At 39.3% G+C, this 21,051-nt stretch overlaps 2 protein-coding genes across 3 annotated transcripts in view; one reads left to right on the top strand and one right to left on the bottom strand.

Moving 5' to 3' along the window:
• The window catches only part of cenpp (centromere protein P), an 85,219-nt gene that overhangs the window by 7,697 nt on the left and 56,471 nt on the right, over positions 1-21,051 (top strand). For both annotated transcript variants that reach the window (XM_030420703.1, XM_030420704.1), the window contains exon 6: positions 1,355-1,451. In XM_030420703.1, coding sequence (XP_030276563.1) covers positions 1,355-1,451 — 97 coding nt within the window. The remainder of the gene's footprint in view (positions 1-1,354; positions 1,452-21,051) is intronic.
• On the bottom strand, positions 3,779-12,560 carry ogna (osteoglycin, paralog a). The gene is made up of 6 exons (XM_030420705.1): positions 12,057-12,560; positions 9,272-9,335; positions 8,196-8,360; positions 6,936-7,138; positions 6,014-6,106; positions 3,779-5,790 (listed from the first exon to the last, which is right to left on the bottom strand). Exons 1-6 carry the CDS (start codon positions 12,210-12,212, stop codon positions 5,620-5,622), a joined length of 852 nt encoding a protein of 283 aa, XP_030276565.1. The 5' UTR covers positions 12,213-12,560; the 3' UTR covers positions 3,779-5,619.

Here is a 21,051-nt window from a genome sequence, read left to right as displayed (position 1 = left end):
AGTTTGGATGAGTAGTGGAAGAGCAGCCGTACAGGTTGTTGAACTCGACTAACAGAGGTAACAAATGTTAAATCAATATGTCCTTGATAAACAGGACGAATGAGAAGTTCAGTGGTTGATTATGAGGCTAATAAATCAAGGGGTGATCAGAGCATTAGGAATCATCTTCTGAGCTCTATGATCATCCAAAACAAATATTATAGATATTGATATACTTGTAATTTTTTCAGTAGTTGTTAGGATATCTCACTCCTTTTTGATCAGTGCTGCCTTTTTAATTTGAATTTAAACTGCTGTTGGAAAGTATTAAAATCTGTCCAAATTCAAAATTCTATGTGTAAACAACAGGTTGTGCCTTAAACTGCAGGTGTTACTCTGATCTCTTATAGTTTCTTTCCCCTGCAGGTAAACTGATCTATTGGGGTTCTCTTAACGTAAATTGTAGATTGTAGTTGCACATCTTCATTTAGGAGTAGGCCACATGGGGTTGTGCTCATTTATTCTATGAAATTACTGTTTAGTTCACATTCATTCGAAAATTACAACTATCATTTTAAAAGTATTAAAAGCTACAATATGCCAAAGCAAACTGTGTCCTCAGCGAAGTGGTCAGTTGGTTCTTTAGTTTTTGTTTAATTTGATCTTTTTTCCACTGTTTGCTGCAAACAAATGTTACTGCTTATGTGGGAAAATAAACTGAAGCCACTCAAATTTTCCAGTCCCTACATCTCATTACAATCACTACGTGATGATGAGGATTTTTTTAGCACTGTAATCAGTGATGAATGGTTTAATTTGTTCTACACTTAAGATATAATCAGACTGCATTATTCAGAACCAGTAGGACCAAATCAGTTCCGTACAACAATATCAAACAAGAAATCAGTCTCCCCCTGTCTTTTTGTTAGCGCTCCATTATATTTGAGGGTGCTGCCATGTTTCCATCAGCTCTGTGTGGAATAACAGTCGTCTGGAAACTTCACCCGGCTGCCGTCTAGCCCCGGGCCCCCATGGAAAACTCTGGAAAGCCTTTCACAGAATGTCCCAGGCTCACGCAGACGGAGCGAATCAGATCAAAACAATGTTTTTTTTTATTTATTTATTTTTATATTGCCATTATGATTTACAGCATACTGTAAATAAGAAAGGACCCTTTTTTATCCTAACTTTAAAGTTTTATTTTTATAAAACAGTTTTTTATTGTTAACTAACAAATGTTAGATCATTAGAACATTGTCCAGTTGTCCATCTCTTGCATGTCTAAAGAAACCGATTCACAATTCAAATCATCATCTTTGGGGGACAGAAGTATTACATTTAAACATGTTTAATGATGTATGGAATGCCATTTCAGGGTGGAGGAGAGCAAGGATCTTCTGCTGTTCTTCAGGACTCTCAGGACTTTCTCGGACAGATGTGATGACCGGTTCAGAACCTTCCAGCACTTCCAGGTAAGTGGAGACAATTTAAACTGGCATCATCATCCTCACACTCCGGTTTTCCACATCTCTGAGCTATTTGTGTTTTGTTGACACACAACAGTCTTTTTGTTCCTCACAATGAATATAGAGGACTGACTCTGGATTTGGATCAGGTCGGTTGTCACATAGATACATAGCAGTCTTTTGGCCCAATGAAATTGCCTCAGCCTCACCCCCTGCATCAGTCCATCCTGAATTCTTTCAGTGGGGGGACCAGATGGGCCATCGGTCAGTGTGAGAGCCAAGAAACCTAAGATGGGAATTTGGGGTTGGATTTAATCTTTAACCTTTGCTTGACCCCTGCTGGGTTTCACCCTCATCCATCAGTGGAGGAGCCTTGTTGTCTTGTCCAGCTTAAGGGCCCAGAGGGTCAGTCGAAGTCGTAATTGTTTTTTTCTCATTGTTGCTCCAGAAAGAATTCCTTCGTTGTCAAAATAATGTAGGTACAGAAGTTACAATAAAAAAAGACCTAAAACATGGCTTCTTCTTATCTTTAAAGCACTCTGTCGGCCAACAGTGGAGACCTTGATAATGAGGATTAGGGTTTAGATTGATTTCTTAAAACTTAATGTGTGCTCACAAACCAAGCATTGAAAATCTTGATCAACGCTGTTTCTTCTGGACACATTTAATTTTCATACTTAATTTTGCATAGGTAAGCCGAGGGATACCGAGCTTGAAGGATTGCTGGAAGAATTGATGAATTGTTCGACAGTAAAATTGTAGGTTTAATTTACACTGTAGATATGTAGAGTGTCTGAAAACATTTTAAGACATTTTCTTTTGTTGTCCTCCTAAAGAGAACAGTGTTTTAAAGATGTTTAAAGATGGTTGCCAATCTTGAAAATACAATTCCACCTTTAAAAGGTGCCACTTCATACAGGGGCTATTGTTTGTAAGCTTGGAGTGCTTGTAATCATACCGATGAAAGGGTAGAAAATGAAGTTTAAAGCAGTGGGTGTGATTTGGTGAGGGCATGGTAAATGTCAGGGTGGGACTTTATTTAAGAGGTACCAGTAAAATGTCAAATAGTAAATCAAGCAGCAGAAGCAATATGGAACCTATTCTCCTGTTTACTTGGAGAATGTAACATTCTGCCAAGTTGGCTGCACTGAAGGAGGATTAACCCACATTTTCCATACTGGTGTGTGTGCTCTAAACTCTTATTTTGCCTTACTTGCATTTTCTTAAGTGTTATTATGGAAAAATGTAATTCCCATTGTGACTGTTCTGCTGTAATGTCTGCAGTGCTCTGTGTGCTGATTTCCATGCTTTAATGACACACAGACATGAACATTTATTTAGAGGAATAAACAAATAAAGACATAAAACACAAAGAACCAGGCCAGGAATCTGAACATTTTTGTTGGTGGTAGACCACAACATTAACCACCCAGTCACCGTAGGACTGCAGGACTGCAGATGATGTTTGACCATGTAGCAATACAAACCACAGACAAAGCATGCCACCAATCGCTGATGAACATTTCTCCATGGAGGACATATTAGTGTTAAATTTCTCTGCACTCAACACACAAACATGCACAGACTTTCCAGTCAGCCATGGGTAATGGTTTATTGTCGTTAGTGTTTTTGTTGTGTTAGCCATGAGGCTTAAAGATGGCAGTATCAGTAGGTCATTTCAGCACTTTGCAAGGGCCATCAACTTAATAAAGTTAACTAGAGCTCTAGTAATATTTTTAATGTTCTTATCTATATTTAAGGACTGAAATTAACCCAAATGACGTTGTGAACCTCTACCGTCATCATTATCTCGCAGTGCTGGTAGGTAGGGATGCTTGCAGGGGCACAGTATCACCTGTTATTCATTCAGGTGACACTTAAGTCGAATGTTTGGCTCCTTGTGTTTTCTTGTACAAGTTCCTGATGGTTGTGAAGATCGCTCATAGTGAAGACAACATCAAAGAAGCTGATGAAAGAAAAACAAATCTAACGCAGATTTGCAAATCTTCTGCTGACAGCAATCACTGTTTTAAATCTTAAAAGATAATGAAGGGAATGTATGCACATTTCCTAAAGGGAATACAGTTGAAGACCGATAAGGCCTGATCATGTACGAAGTATCTACATGTACAGTATTAACTGTTGTGTTGCTTCTATCAATCAAAACTAAATGTAATCTAAACCATTGCCACAACTGTACTGACATAACCATCACCGCAACTCCCTGTGTGAAGTGTAATACTTTTTGTTTTTCAGTACCCATACTTATTAAGGCAATATATTAAAAACATGATCCCTTTATGTGAAGATAGAAATTATGATTCAAAACACACTTTAATTAAAAAAGTTTAACTTTATTAAAATATCTTAAAAACATAGCCATGTCACATACACATCTTCCTGTACACCACTGTCTTATTCACATAAGTAATAATTTCTAAAGTGGAAGGAAAGAGTTGGAGACACAAGCAAGACATTTTAAAAAAAGACATGAGTAACTTTCACATTACTATAGTTCATAGATACATTTTTCCCCAGTTCACTTCAACTGAAGTCTATAAATTAAAAAACAAAGTGAAGCTAAGTCACAAAATGCTTAAGAAAGCCTGCAGTTGGACAAGTCTACATGACCAATGTCCTTAAGGGGAGGCATTTTTTTAATGGAATAATTACACGTGAAATTAATTCAAACAATGGCAGAGCAAAACAGATGATCTAACCTGTCATCAGGACTCTAAAATATTAACTGTAAAAACTACTTGGATTTCAATGTGTTTTACTCTCAAATGTCTGAAAACATTGTCTGTTTCTTTGAACTAACATTTTCATTTACAAGTAACAGTATGGCAGACAAAACTTCTATTTCCAACACTTTTTATTATTTCTGCAATGTGTCTGCCTAAAAACGGTCTAAATCTCAGATTAATTTCTCTTCAATTTTAGTCAGGAATAATTAAAATGAAGCATGCAAAAGCATTAAAACACATAATCAAAAACTGTACTTCAGCCATTCAATCCTTGCAATGTCTGTTCAAATACAGTTCCTGATGATCCTAATGAGCAAGACATAGACTGATCTGGCTTTGCAAGACTAGAAAAACCATCCAGGTGCATTTAAGCACCTGTTGGGAATTCTTCTTGTAGTATTCTTAAACATTTTGTTGTTAATTTACTGTAAAATCTCAGTGGGATTTTACACAGGTACAAGATGTTAAGTTTAGCAAAAGCGGCAAAGATATCTAGAAGGTTGCCGTGATATATTGATATCTTATCTACTTATAGTTACTTATAGTAACAAAATGTTTCTGTTTTAAAATGCATTCCACAAAGAGTGTGAAAACATCAGCGTGTTGTGACTTAAGTGAAAAAGGACCAGAGGTTTCAAGCAAGCCTGTTGGCTTGTGGCTGCGTTTGTGTTGGTTCAGTGTGGATTGTGTTGTTTCATTCATCTAGGTAGTACAGTACAGTGTCAGGTCAAAGTGAAGCAATAAATTGGACTGTCGTTGTAGAGGTGTTGATGCTCCTCCACTCCTTCATAGTGTTACATCAGTTCTATTGACATTATGTCACCGGAAGAGCCTAAATCTGTCATGGTATATTTCACTTACAGTCAATTTGGCAAAAGCCTTCAGTATGTTTCAAAAAAAGTGTCACATTTATTAACAGCATCTGAATTCCCCTTTCTGATGGCGGAAGTGAAAGCAGCGTTGATCAATTCCTCCATCACTTCACTTGTGTAACACCATAAATGCCGTTGAGGACAGACTGAAATTGTACGATTTGTATGCCCATTTGTACGATTTAATGCTTCAAGATTATGGCTTGTCCCCCCGCCTGTCAGTGATGATAGAAACACTTATTTTAGACTAGTTGGTTTGAAGCATACCGAGGCCTCCACCTTCTCAGGTGGTTTATCGCTTATTCATTTGACTGTATCTTATTAACTTCCATGTGCAATTTCCTGCAGATGTTGAGTCCAGTGAATCGTTTCATTTCGACCTGACAATGTCACAAGCTGTTTGTAGGTTTGCTGAAGTAAAAACTGACAACTTTACCCCCAACATGGGTACAGCGCCCCAAAATCCAGAATGTCACATATCTCCCACCCCAGCACTCTGTTGTGGGAAAACTGCTCCATCAGCAACGAAGGGGCTACAGTAAAGTTTCTGCCTCCTCAGCGGTACCGTCCACTAGGCAGTACCTTCATACAGGTGAAGCTGTCAGGGTTCTTCGACAGCACCACAGGGTTGCCATCCAGACGGACCTCATTGAGGCTTGGTCGTAGGTAGTAGGTGTCATTGGACCTGCAGAAGGTATCTACGTTGACCTCAGTGATGTTGTTGTTCTGGAAAAAATGTGAGAGCATAACAGAGTGAATACATTTCAGTCCTAAGGATCAAGTAAAAAAAGGTCCCATAATATTATTTGCTGAGTTCTAGCAAAAAGTTGAGGGATGTAATCTGTTTTTAATTAAATCCAGCTTGAACAACGAGGGGCTGTCGGTTGTTTCGAAATTCATTAAATGTATTCATTTATTTATGTATATCTTAGCAGTAAAAGATACAAACCTGTAGATGTAAGATCTGAACACTGTCAGGGATTTGTGGAACAGCTTCCAACTGGTTGTCAGCCAGGTACAGGTGGGTCAGCTTGGTCAATTTCTGTTGGGGAAACAAATTGACACCATGGTTGACTTGTTGTCCTGTCACTGTGTGGATCGTAAAGTTGTGATTGAAAATAAACGCAGTATACCGGGTTGTAGACCAAATTTATTTTTATTAGGAAAGCTGTGACTATGAGTTGTATAGATCTGTATTGACTGATATCAAACTTATGCCTTTACATTAAGCATACATTAGAATTGGAGTCAGTATGCAGTTATGTTAACATAAAGACTCACCACCTAATATTTCATGTCTTTTTCTTTGATCCATACAAAAACAGAAATGTAGTAACAAAAGTATTTGGTTTTTAAGGAGAGTAAGACGATACAACTGTGTACAGCTCCTTAAGTCTTGTCACCACACCATGTTGCCAAGTACCATTATGGCTTTACAGAGACGAAGACCAAAAGCTGTATATCTAATAACTTGTGCCTTAGCTGTAACTGCTGCAGGGGAGTACTGGGTGGATTGATGTCCTGTCAAGAAAGAGTTTAAACATTTAACTCCCACTAAAACCACAGACTTCTCATCTCACTCTTGGGAGAGAGAAAATAAGCCCATTTCCCTATAATGTTGAACAGTAGAACTAACTAATATATGTGTTTGAAAGCGCTGTACTTACAAAATATAGGCTCCATCCAAGCAATCTTACGGTGCTTTTCTACATTGTACACTAACTTTAATTGCTGTTGCATAGTCTCGTCTAGAACATATAACGTTGCTTCAGAGATAAGATTTACAGCACATTTAAAAAATGTCTTGACCGTCCTGTAGATTGGGTTGGGATATTTTGAATAAAAAGGTTAGGAGAGGTGATGTTGTGTACCTTGAAAGCATTGGCCTTGACACCCCTGGTTTTAAGGAAGTTGTTGTTGGCATTGAAGGATGTGAGTTTGGCAGGGAGCATTGGAAGTTTGACCAGTCTGTTCTCAGCCAGAGATAATGACTCCAGGAGGGCAAGTTTAGAAAATGCCCCGTCTTCAATCTCTGAGATCAGGTTCCCTGTCAGATCAATCCTCTTCAGAGTCACTGTAGATAAATTCAACAGAAATATGTTATTGTAGTTGAAACAGTTTTGGGCATCTCACATTGTTTTGTTGTCACACAACCATATTAACCATACCAAATTTAGGCGTCCCTCCTTCAAAAACAGATGATACTTGACAAGTTAAAGATCTTGTGGATTTGTGCATTTTGTTTTGGTCAAACTGGTCCTTTTTCCTTCACTGTTCAACCAAACGGTTACAGACATTCATCACATTGTTCTTCCAGTGTTATTGTTCCATAATTGCAAACGTTTTTAGTCCCATCACAGTTTTCTTACTGTAAAGTTCTAAATAAAGACCTAGAGACATACCCAACAAACAGCTTAAATAGTTGACCAAGACAGTTTTGAGTGAGGCGTCCATAAAAATGCTTGATTTTTTGAATATTTATTCCTGAAGCCTCGTCTTTTATATCCATCCAGTTTACAATGTGCAGCCACATGGACCAATGTCTTTGTAGTTCTGTCACCACAAATTCATGACAGTGAAGTTAATCTGAACAGCAAATATTAAATGTGAACACTGACACACGTCCCATTGGAGCTGGGAAAGAATGAAAAAGTATGGTCAAAATCTGTGCAGCAGAGGCAAAATCATCCTGACTTTTAGTTCACATTTTTGGTTATGCTCCAAAAACAGAGAATCCTATATTTTCCATAATGCAGTTCAATGAAGTCAAGCCTCCAGTTTGTAATGCAGGCTTTCTGATCAGTTCTGTAAATTTGTAGTCTTCAAGACAAAGCTGAGATAACTCTGAGGACATCACTGTGACATCATCATGAATTAGGCGTTAAACATCTGTTTCTTCATGGGTAGATTAGGACTAACCAAGATGGGTAAACTGATCCCTTTAAGTCAGAAGAATACAAGGGCTTTCTCTAAATAATAGAATACAGTTTAAACTGTCTAAATCTTTATTTTGATTTAAAATCAGGAAATTTCTCATGCCAAGTAACAGAGCAACCAACTTTCAGCCTTTGACAGCTGGCTCGACAAACTCAGCTGAGGCAGGTTGTGATGGAGACAGTTAGCAGACTTACAAATGCCAGCAAAATCTTTGGTGCTGATCTTCTTGATCTTGTTGAAGCGGGCATACAGATAGGCCGTCTCTTTAGGCAGGGTGGGTACACTGGTCATGTCTGGGCTGACTTCCTCACAATACACTGAACCCGTCAGACACACACACAGAAGGCAGGTGGGCAGGTCTGCAACACAGAGGCATCAAACAAACATGATGACATGATAAAGGCGGAATGGAAAGCTTGACTTTGCTGATCTAACCATTGATCCAGCTCCATTTGATTAAACAATTGAGGTGACGTGTTTAAATGTTTTTCTGACCTACAAAATCCCAAAGATTTTCGGTTCATCACATAAGGCAAAGAAAACCGAAGCAAATCTTCCACTGAAGAAAATGGACATTGGATATGTGTGTGTGTGTGTTTTTTTTTTTCAAATAAAGACACGTCTCAAACAGTAAATAAAAAATAGAAATAATATTTCCATACATTTGTTTTGGTCGACTCATAAATTAGTTGGCTCATCAGCTCTAATCGGCCCTCTTCCAAACCCACATTCTCTGCCTGTGTACTTCATGCATTAGTAGGTCATCTTGTTCACATTCAGATAATTCAAAATGTACCAGTGATACTGCTAACTAGTAGTGAGACCTCAGTTCCTTTTCTGCTTTCAGACCTCCAAGAGCAATTACTCTTTGCTGATCCATGTTTCCAATCCAACACTGACCAAGCTTTTTTTCAATTTGCTTCTTCCAAACTGTGGATGGTTATAGAAGCTGACACTTAACATTTTCAACACAAATAAGCAGCACTAGTCTGAGTTCCCAAATCATTCCAACATGCTCTTTGGGACCAATATTATCAACCACACTTTAGAAATAACCAGCTGAGTTATTGTATTTGCTATTTGCCAATATAAGCTCCTAAGATGAAACCAGACACAACCCTTGTTTATTTCTCATGAGAAATCTGTAGTTTGTCTTTGAGTGTCTTTCCAAGACTTTCAAAGCAACTCAAAACAATCTATCCTTGGGTTTACACTCCCCATAACTAAAATTTGATTCAGTAGAAACAAGGTAAACAGATCTTTCTCTTACCAGATGCGTCTCCTCCTTCTGAGACTGGGCTGTCATCAGGTTCATCAGCAAGAGACACTGCTCTCTGCAGGAGAAAACAGAGTCTTTTCATACACTGGCTGGCTAATTGGCATTCTCATTGCCAGGGTTGAGAGTTAAGTTTTGGAAATATTATAACACATTGTACTGTGTCACATTTTTGGCATAAAACCAGCTCTGAGCCTGTTGGCTATCATGAGCATCGAAGAGGTAAAAGACAAAATGAACTTTTTTTGCAAGTGCAGTTAAACAAGGTGGTCAGATTTAATCCAATAGTTGAACTGAATAAAATTAGTGACTCTTGACAGTTTGTCAGTTGTCTCTCAAAGCCACAGGCATGTAGACAGGGTTTGATTTGGAGAAAACAGTTTATTTACTGGTTATTTTAGTGGAAATATATAGCCCTACTATATTTAATTAATTGTAGACCATGCCATGGGTAACTGAATGCATGGTGTTAATCACTGGAGAACAAGAACTGTTATTCTGTTAGAGACCATGTTGGGTCTAATAAATTAAGGCTAAGTGGGCATTCACACCATAAACACCACTGTGTTAATAAAAGAGTCTGTGTGGGTTGGGACTAGTTGCTTCAAATGATCCACAAAGTCCATTTACAGAAACAGATCCATGAGTTTTAAACTCTAAAATACTGTTATGTTTATTTATACTGTATGAGCCAGATTTTTTTTTACAGCTATGGGAAAGTTAAGATGACGAAAATCATTTTATCCTCCATTTTCACAATATCCAAGTGATCGCTAGAATTACAATGTTCCCGTTATGAAGTCGTCTTACATGTGCTTGTATGTATTGTCCAGTGTCGTGCATTATTGGATGATGCAAAAGTCTAGTCAGGTTCAACTTTTTCTGACGGTTGCTTTGGCTGGGGCCTCTGCACCTGGCCCTCCGCAGTGCCAACACAGTAGTCTGATTAAAATGAATAAGGAAGATCTGTGACATTTCTGCTGCTGGTCTGAACACACACTCTGTTCAGTGCCCCCATCATCAACTATCTGATGATGATTTCCAGACTGTACTGGCTGGCAGATTGTTCTGTTATTATATTCCACAGCTGGCAGCTGGCCGACCACTCCACAGCCTTTACTACTGCAGTTGGATTCTCTATGGATTCTTTTGATGACTTTTTGATTGTCATTGTTATCATCGAATCTGAGTCTGTTCTTCCTGAAATTTAGCCATGGTAGATAAGTAGCCATGCCTTTTCAGGGGTGTTTGTACTCACAGTGACCCATGAGTAGGCTTTGGAAAATGAAGCCTGTGTGGTGATGAGCCCATAGTAATCGGTTTGGTTTCAAGATTTTGTGCATTCTTTAGCCTCTGACCTCAGAAGCCTCGAGACCTTTGGAGGTTGCAATGAATTTTGTCCTTCGGCCTGAGCAGTTTTGGGCCCGTGGATGTGGCCTGGGAAATGTAAATCTTTAAACTGTGTCGGCTGGGTGACATAGATCGCCAATTAGACATATCAAAACTCATGAAGCTCATGAATCAGAGGTTTTAGAAGGTTTTTTTTGAAACATTCAGTCAGGGAAAGAAAATATAATGTGCTACCAAAAAAGTGACTGTTGATGAGAGTTAAAATCCAGCGTCACCTCTGGCCTAATGGTTGGTTAGTTTACCCTCCATCATCCAATTCTGGGTTTATTCTCCTTGAGTGGTTATAACCAATCACAGTATCTCTGCAAAATACCACTGGCCTGTCAAACAAAGCAAAAGAAGGAAATAGATTTTTCCACATTGTGGATTAAAAAGTTACTCTCAATGAAGCTTGTGGTTAATTGAAGCAGCAATAAAGGGTATGAGGCCTGTCCCTGAAGGGTCTGGCAGAGACTTTTATGAAAAACAGCTGGTTCCAAATTAAGTTTTTACTCATTAAAATTCAAGTTAAGTTTCATCGCCATACTCACTCATACACTTTCTTTCCCTCACATCTTCTGGGTTGTTTGTGGGTTTTCCACTTCCTGCAAGTGTTTCCCGAAGGATGAACCAGACCAGACTTTGGTTTTGGTTCATCCAAATATTTTTTGAAGAGGTTGGTGTGGTTAGTTGAAGCATAGTGCGGTCAATTCAGGTTTGGTCTGCCTGGTGGAAAGGCAAGTAAGAAACAACTAGGTGTGTGCGTATGTGCTGAAATTGAGCTGAATTAATGATCATGTGTTAGAGAACAGTAAAGTCCAGTGTTGACAGTTTCTGTTGTTGGTATGTTGGAGAAATCAAATTTGATTAGATTAAACCATGAAGTGGATTATTGGATTATATAAAAATGTGATTACTGATTGTCAGTTTTGCCAACTATTAAGCATGATCTTATCACCCCTTGGGATTAGTAAAATCCAATTCAAATATTTTAATTATCTCTTCTTTTCTAACCCTCTCAGCAGAATTTTTTCTGATAAGAAAGATCTGTCTGCTCTTACCAAAATCTTGGCAACGTGTTTGTTTTTAATTTAATTCTATGCACAGGACTGCATATTTGTATTTGTTTCTAAAAGTATGCCTATAACGTCAGTAAGTCACCTTGAATTATTATTTAACAGTGACGACCACAGGTGTAAGGATTATCTTCTGAGACTTGCCCCAAGTGGACAGCAAAACTAACTACTGATGTATTGTTGGACTACTTTGAAAATGTGTTAAAGCTGGAGCCAATAAGTACATTTAAACTTCAAACAATATGCATTTGTTAGAGTTTTAGAAGAAACCTTTTCTTCACAGTGAGGCATACTGTAAATAATAAAGTTCCTACCCGAGCCCTTCTTGAATTCAAAGGGTCACTGAAGTATCCATTCAGCTCCCTGCCAGGTAGAGATCCCACTATCAGCTGTGAATCCTGGTCAGACTTCCTGGCTGAGGCTGCCGCCAGCCACGGCACCAGCATACAGGTGAATAAGAGAGACTTCATGCTGTCCAGAGCAGTGTGATGCCGACACACCAGCTTGCCTTAAAGCCTGAGTTTGGGTCAGCAGCTGCTCTCTGCTACGAGCCCCTGTTGGGATGTGTCAAATGACTGTATTTAAAGGCTGAACCAGTAGCTTCCAGCAGACTGTTAAAGCAGAGTTTATAGAGCAGAGCACTTAACCCTTCCCTGACCACCCACCAGTGAGAAAGAGTCAGAGAGACAGACAGGATGTACAGAGAGAAATAAGTGTCAGTGTTTTCTGTTAAATGTCCCCTAAATGTGGACACAGCAAAAACTGCAGAGAGAGCAGAAAAAATTGAAAGTTGACAACCACAGTGTGAGTGTGTTTTGTCAGGAGGAATGTCTGTGGTCTCTGCCCGGCCACTCAGTAATGACTCGTAATAGCCAACCCATCTTTCATTAGGCTGGATGAGTGTTTTTTTTTTTCTGCGCTGGCTCCTTTTTCTCTCAGCCGTGGGTCAGACATCACATTTTGCAGCCATTACACAGTGACTGATTATAGGCTGAAATGTATTTGATTACTTTGGACTGACCAGTAGTTGAATCTGCCTTGCTTTATGTACATCTCCGCCCAGAGAGGTTTTATGTCGGGTTGATGTTACTCAGAGCTTTTACCTCTTCTAAATTATCAATAAACTAGTTCTGAAAGCCATGGTTTCTCAGCTAAATTGAATGTAATATAAATACAAAGTAATGCGACAAAACTAATAAAGACTGGTCCTGAACAAGATTTACCTAAGTGATCTAATTTATATGACTACATGGTTCTCTTGGATCAACACAAGGCATTTATAACGTTGTCAATTGACGCTCAGATTGAATTTGAGATGGGTGTCGTTCATTTTGAGCTGCAGCAGATAAGTTGGGAGCATTTCTGTTTTTTGTCCAGCCTGTATACACTATTACATTTCATATCTCATAGCAAGGGGTCTAGTCTAGGGGTTATTAAAGATGTGCTCAGGGTCCTGTACGGTGGGCATCAAATAGGTTGTTCTGTTGGTCTCTTCAGTAGGTTTAAGTGAAAGTTCCCGGGTACTTCATGAGGTTCTGATGACAGCCGAGGAGGTTTTAGAGCCCCTCAATAGTCTTTTGGATTTTGGAGCCTTTAAGTGGTTGACCATTAGGGGTGATTTAAATTCTAAATCAAAAAACGAGCATTCAATTTCAATGAAATCAAAGCATGATTGGCAATTTTTCCAGTGTTTTTTTTTTTCACTCACGACCATCTCCTACAAAAGTGGTGCATTAGTTTTGCAAGTGAGGAAACTTGAATTGCTGTTGCATCCTTCTGCCATCTAGTGACTCATCTTTTTTGTTGATGAGTCGAAGTTTGTTCTGCTACGTAAAGTTATGTAATTTTAAATACGTTATAAAAAGTAAAAGAAATGGCGGTTATTTTTCGCTTGATACCATGAAACCATTTATTAAACTATTTATTCAAAGAAGAATTTGAAAATGATGATACCAGGTGTCAGAGCATAAAACCAACCATCTGTTAATAAGAAATAAATGACATAGCTGTCAGTGCTGGAAAAAAATACTTTAGTTGAAAATCAAATCAAATTATGACCTTAAACTCAAAAGTCCCTATTGATGGAGATTTTTGAGTGACGTGTTTGCAAGGACTTTCTACCACCATCATCCAAACACCAATTGTCAGAATATGTTATGGAAGAGGGATGCTGGTCGCTCCAGTGGAGTTTCCCACACTTGTAGAAACAGTAACAAGTAGCAATGGAGCTGTTGTGAAGGCTCATAGTGGAACAACACCTTTCTATCACATTTTTACGATGGCTTTTACTTGTGATTGTCACCAACTGTAAAAAGTGACGTTTTTTTTAACTTGGTTACGGATTAAAAGCACTGAGATAACTATAGTTGTATAATGTTCAGTTAGCATCGGAAGCAAAAGGACGCGCAGTTCGTCAAGCAAATGTACGTCACAGTATGAAAGTAGAGTATTTGCTTCGGGGTGAACAGCATCAACAAGATGGTGATGATAGTATAGTGGGCATCTTCACAGGTAAACACTGCCCATCAACTTTGACTGACTGTGAGCAGCAAACATCAGTGGTGTAAACAGAGTCCACCTCTCCTCGTCCTGTTGTAGTCCTTCGCTCTGTCTGTTCAGAACACGGTCCTCCCGTCCAGCGCAACAGCTTGATCCGGGATGTTCTGGTGGAGACGGGAGTCGCTTTAAAGATGAAGGCACAACAGTCCATGATTTTTCCATATGTCCATTTTTCTCTGACCGGACATTAGCCAGGAGCAGCCTTAAACCTGGATCTCAAACCTCTCCTCCCTGGGGCGTTCTGGTTGGATGGTCGAAACATGCCATGTGCAGTGGTCTTCTCAAATTCACCCACTTTGCTGATGTCTCGTGTGTTTACGTCAGAATTTTCGTTGACAGCTGTAAGGATTAGGACTAAAGCATATGTTTCATTGTAGACGAATCTTAGTTATTCAATGAATGTCCTGTTTGAATAAAAGTGTTATGTCAGAAGCACAGCCCTAGATCTGTGTTTCTGATTGAAGGGGCTCTATTTTATCCAACTGAAGACTATTCGTGAGACTAAAGCCATGCAGTCTGTCCAGTGGTAGCATTTGGTTTCCTTATTGCTTCCTTCCTGATGTTGAAGTGTCTTGAATGAGAATTTTGTTCAAAAGTTCAGATGTTTCTCTTCTTTGAACATTTCTAACTTTTCTGTTTGGCTTTCTAAAACAGAAAATGTATTTTATTGTCTTACGCAACTTCACAGGTATATCAAAGCACCAACAGTGTCCAGTCTTTACATTGATTTTAATTAGTGGAATGGGTGACTGGCTGTGAAAGAGTGAAGTACTGACATGCAGAAGTTACCACTGTGAACAGATGAACAAGATGAAGGTGTGCAGCCTGTCACCAGCATCTCTTCATCTGACAGCTCCTTCTTGTTTCATTACCTCAACAGACTGTGTAAAATTACTCCCAGACATATTCCCAATTGATACGCTGACAAAAATGGCAAAAATTACAGTTATTTTGTTCTGTTAAAGCATTTTTGATCATCTGTTGGGAAGATTTCGACTCCACAGCAACCTCATAAAATCCCCAAACCGTTGGTGCATACAGCTGCAGCTTGCAACCAAGTGTGAAATGGCTGCAATGAGAATTGTCACTAAGTTTGAGGTCATTGCACACAGCTTTAAAACAGTGATTTGCACCCCTTTCGACTAAGACTGAGTTGCTGTGCTTAGCGAAGAGGTTCAGGTATCTTCAAGGCATATGAATTACCTACTTCTTGAAATTACTAGTTAGGCAGTCAATAAAACTTCAGGTGAAATGGGAAATTGGTTGACGAACAGATTAAAACGGCACCTTAAGACGATAGAAAAGGTGAACAGGTTCTCAGTGGTCTGAGTGAACTCTCCCCCCCCCCCCCCCAAAAAAAAAAAAAAAAAAAAAAAAAGCCGCTTGAACATATTGTGACAACATTCTGGACAAATCATATCTCAGGTTTTCATCTCTGTAATCAATGCATCTCTTTGGTTTAATATGTTTCAGACGTCTATAGCCTTACATACCAAGAAGTATGAAGTGCCGTAGAAGCAATGGCACATCAGTAAATAACTGTTAACATGATAAACACAATAAAATGCCAGAAATGAATCAGAAACAGAATTACTGGAAAATGGCAAAAAAAAAACAAAAAAAAGGATGGGAGAAGTTTCCAAAGCAGAAAGGCCAAGAGATTCTAAGTAACAAAAAGAAAAGACTCTGTTCACTTAGTCTATTCAGCAGCTGCTGAGGTCCAGCTGTTCTTGGGTTGATTTCAGCCTTGGATGTCAAACCAGAGAGATGTTGGGCTTCCCCAGAGCAGTTCTTAAGAATTTGCTGATATATTTTTTTTTTTTTTTGGTGTCGTCCAGAGACATGGTGAAATGAAAGATACAACAAGAGACATTACTCCTCTATAAACAAGCAGAGTGAGAGAGCAAAGACTGAAGTTTAACAGCAAAACACTCAAATAGAAAACATGTGACTATTTCAGCATTCAAGAGGAGAGGAAAAAGAAGGGGGCCCAGATATAAACATCCAAGGAACATGAGCCCAGACTGTTACAGGTGTGTTAGCAATTATGAACACCTTTAAACTTTTACGACTCTGGGAAGAGGTCCAGCAACTGGAGAATGTTTTTACTGTCACTAATTTTCTGTACTAGAGTTTGAGCTGTCAGGGTGGTTTCACTGGTATTCCACTGCACAATAAAGCAAGTCAGTGGGGAAAGCCACCCTCATCATCACACTAAAAACACAGTATTGCTGTCATGTTTACTCGCTCAGTGTGTTTGTGAGTGTGACTGAGCCTTTTTTTTTTGTTTGTAAAGCTTGGAACTTGATATAGGCCCTGTGTTATTGTACACATGGACACATGTTGCAAAACATTTAGAAGAAGAAGAAGCACTATATTTGGATGAGATTGCTTGTTATTGAATAACAAGACGGACTGTTAACTCTACAAGGAGAACTTTATGAGATACACCATTTGATCTTTATGTATCGATAGTCATCACCAACTGGTCCAGTCTGGACTGGACTTGGTCTAACTTGGCCCAGTTAGTTCAGATTCCCAAATGCAAATGGCCACGCACCAAAATGTTTGTGCTCCCCTTAAAGGTTCCCAGTGGAATTTTCTTGTAAACAATTGAGTTATGTTTAGACAACGTGTTTATCACCAGAACACCTTATGTGTATCCTTGAGGTCTAACAGACATGTGGAATGCATTTCCCTCCTCGTAAAACACTTTTTTTTTTCTTCAATATGTTAAATTCTGTATTGCTTACATTTTTGTTAACTAGCGTGCAGTCTTCCCTTTCACTGCCATTGTTGGTTAATACTGCGTTTTTTGTTTTGTTTTGTTTTTTTCAGGTAACCACCAGCAACAGTTAATCAAAGTATCAAATTAAGGTGGTTGAAGGAATGTGTGTCCTTCTGAAGTGCAGCTTCTTAGTGCAACCTGTCTAAAACAACATCAAATTCCGGATTTAATGCTGTGCGTGGTGCAAGTTGTTTTTTCACACAGTGGGTTGATTGCTTAAGGCTACATTCAGATCAAATCATGTGGTGCAGTCTTCCCATTATTTTTAATGAGGATAGTCCATTTTGGCTGGGTTGGTCCTGGCTGCAGGGGTGCCGCTGGCTGCATCAAAAAAGTTGAAACTGACTCAACTTTTGGACAAACGCAGCCTGACATCAAGTTGCTGCGGCCACTCACATAAGCTGTCGATCAGACTTCCAGCATGAATGACTGAAACCACAGTGCCTTTAACGCCCTGGGTCATGTGTATTCAGTTTGGCACCGAGCAACAGTTTCAAACACTGGATGGATACCGACGATCACTGTAGGACCAGCATGCTTAACCTACTCCGCATGACTAGAGATCATAAGCAGAGGAGAACAAGACAGTACCTGTTATTTAGCATGGCTTAAACAGACATGTATAGCATAATGCTAGTTGTTGTATAACAACATGAGTGTTTCTGACATCCTTTTGGTCTTTTTGTTCCACTCAAGTCAAGTCTCTAGTCATATTTATGCATACAGCTTCAGACACGTGTACGTCACATAACACCCTCTATACTTAGACTCTTGGTCCAGACAACAAAATCACCTTACTGTAATGATGCCATAAATATACTTGTTATTTCATTCTTGGAGTGGGTTTAAGTAAATGCTATTTTTGGTAAAACCAGTTTACTCGGGTTGTTGTAATTCTTGAGGTTTCCTGCTCCAAACCCACCACTTTTCTCCCATGTAAACACAACAATAATAACGATAAACTTTTTTTCTGGCCTATTCCTTCTGACAGCTGTGGTCAACGTGACTGTGAGCTGGGGTTTCAGGCTGACAGGTGTAAGCGAGCAATCCTTAATGGCAGACTGAAGTTGGCCTGGACAAAACAACATACGTCAGTGAATTTACTCTACACACACAGACGCCTATTTGACTGCAGAGTAGCTTTCGACACAGTGGACCACCTGGCCAGGCATTAAACAGTCTTGGTCTGCATGGGTCTGGCCGACAACTGACATGACGTATTAACCCACCACTGAGAGCTGTGTGTCTTGGTGTTCTGACATAAGAACCCTCTACCTCCAGACTGCTGCCAGCAGCTACAGGACTGACAGTGAGGTGTTTTATTTTAGCTCAGAGACTCGTTATGTAATCAGTTTTACATGTTTTTCAAATTAAATGGTTTCTATTCCCTTTTAGCCTACATGTGACATTAAACAGAGACAAATCAAATTGACCTGCAGAAAATGATTGCCTAACTGTGCAGCTTTTACGGAGCTTTTTGCCTCTTAGAGTTTTGACTTTGTGCAAAGTTTAGTCAAAACACTCCCAGCAGTCTAATGAAAGTTTGTTCGATAAGAACAGTTGTGGACAGCAACACACAACCTCTGATAAAACCCAGTGTCCACTCCCTGCCCAGCGCCAAAATTCAGACTAGCTGTTACTATTACTCAGAAACAAAAAAAAGCTAATATTGGATTGCTTCGACCGATGCAGAATACTTTGAAAAGGATCAGGAAAAAAATGTATTTGATCAAGACAACCCTACTGTTCGATGAGCTGTTTCTTTTCAAACTAGAATTATTAACATTGTCACTGGAATTCCTTAGAAGTATAAAAAATGAAAAGCTAACCCTTTTGTTAAAGGCATGAAAAGTCACTACAAAATTACCACATTGGCAATGGAAGTACTTGTTACCAGAAACAGATGGTTCTGGGATGTCTATTCTTGGCACAACATCGAGGACCCAGTTTATACCACTTTACCAGCAACTGGCATTTCATTTCCTCATCTGGCTGCACCTCCTACCTGTTCACTGTGTGCACTGGGGACTAAACTATCAGACAGATTGAGGAGTGAGGGATCATTGCTTGAGCAGTCATCATTGCTTCTCAAAAAAATTGCCCTTTAAACCTTGAGACATTTCCAAATGTCGAACATGTCATGATTTATCAGAAGTGGTCTTGGCTGGATGTTCAGATATGTAACCTGTCCTGAACATGTTTGCAGTATGACTTTTTTATCTTTGCTTTTCATACTCTGTACATTAACATTACACCTGTGTAACAGTCATCCCTCAAATGTGCTTCAAGTGAAGTTGCCCGTCCTACGATGTTAGTTGAAATTATTTTTTTCGTCTGTGTTACTGTAAGTCTGTTCTTTTTTCCCTGTAATTGTTTCAAAGTAAGCCCCTGTCCAGGAGAAGTATTCCCTCTGACTATTTACTGTAGAAGTGAGTGGTTTTCCTCATGCAGAGCTTTGGTCTAATACTGGCATTCAGCCTTGGAATTCAGTCCCAGAGGATCTGAGAACGACCTGATGGTTAAAACAGAATGAGTGCAGCCTCCACAGGGAGACCACCACCTTGGTTTCAGAAACAACAGGTTAGTTTTTAATTTCTACAACATTTTTTCCAGAGCTCAGGGGTTTAAGACAAAGGCTGTATTGTTTTCTGCCTTGTTGAACTGCCTCTTCAACAGTATATCTTTATACCATCAAATATCTATCAGGCAGTGTTTCGCAAAGGGGAAAGGAATAGTTTCAGCTTTCTATCTCTGGCATCGATTCTCATTTAGTCTGGCATAGCCGGTCCTATCTCCACAGCGCTGTGTCAGCGCTTAATAAAGGTCTGGCAGCACCCATTATAATTCTGCTATAAAAAACACTCAGGCCTGTGAGGAAGAAAATACACATTTGGTTTGACATCTGGAAAGAGCCCTTTGACCTCCAGACCTAAATGGTGATTCCTGTCTCCTAAACCCTGCAGATACACGCGTAACACCAACTAGTTTATCAAAGGACCCCCCATCACCAACACACTCTCCAAAGGGAAGACCCCCCCTATTCGAAGTCTTTTGTATACCTATTGTTCAAACCTGCCATTCCTTGTTCTTTGTTCTTACTGTATAAAATGCTGCAGTTTCATTTGCTCTGGGCTCACGCACCGTCTCAGATCCGCTCTGTGCCTGTCGGTTCACCAGGTTACAAGTATTCTTTAAATAAACACATCACCACAGCAAACTACTCAACAGGACTTGAATGAATTCTTCAACACCTCTTGCATTTCTTTTAAACCAGGCATGTCCAAACTATTCCACAAAGGGCCGGTGCGGCTGCAGGTTTTCTTTTCAAACAAGCAGCAGCACACCAGACCTGTCTCATTTAATCAATTGATCTCGGTCTTCAGAAAGTTGATTGGTCAAACTGTGTGCCCTTGACTGGTTGGAACAAAAACCTGCAGCCACACAGGCCCTTTGTGGAATAGTTTGGACATGCCTCTTTTTAAACCAATCACAATCGTCTTGGGGAGCAAAAATAAAGCGAGGATGCAGAGACGTTGCACCTGTAAAATAGTGTCAGGGGAGTTTCCTTTTGTGGAACATTTGCACATGGGGTGATGAGCCCTAGCATTAGAATGCTAAATCCCTGCAAAAGTAAAAGAAAAACAAAAAAAAACAAAAAACAAGTAGCAGTGAGAATATTGAAATTCTTTTGTCAAAATCCTACAACTTACAGGAAATGGAACAGTGCTTATTTTAATAAAGGAAAGTCTGACTCATCAGGTGTTGCCACGCTGCCATTTGCTGCTTATTTCAGATGGGGGCTTATACTCAAACGAGCCCTTTGAGCTCCTTAGGTAACACCTATCACTAGTGTAAAAGGTGTAACCTAAGTTTGATTCCTGTCCAAAATCATATGAATAACCTATTATAAGTATTTGAAAACAAGGGGAATTCAAAATATGACTGCAGTATTTTTGGTTAGA

This window comes from Sparus aurata, chromosome 6 (assembly GCF_900880675.1).
Source record: "Sparus aurata chromosome 6, fSpaAur1.1, whole genome shotgun sequence".
Lineage (NCBI taxonomy): Eukaryota > Metazoa > Chordata > Actinopteri > Spariformes > Sparidae > Sparus > Sparus aurata.
Note: the sequence above shows the minus strand (reverse complement) of the source record. Positions and strands in the feature narration are given on the sequence as shown.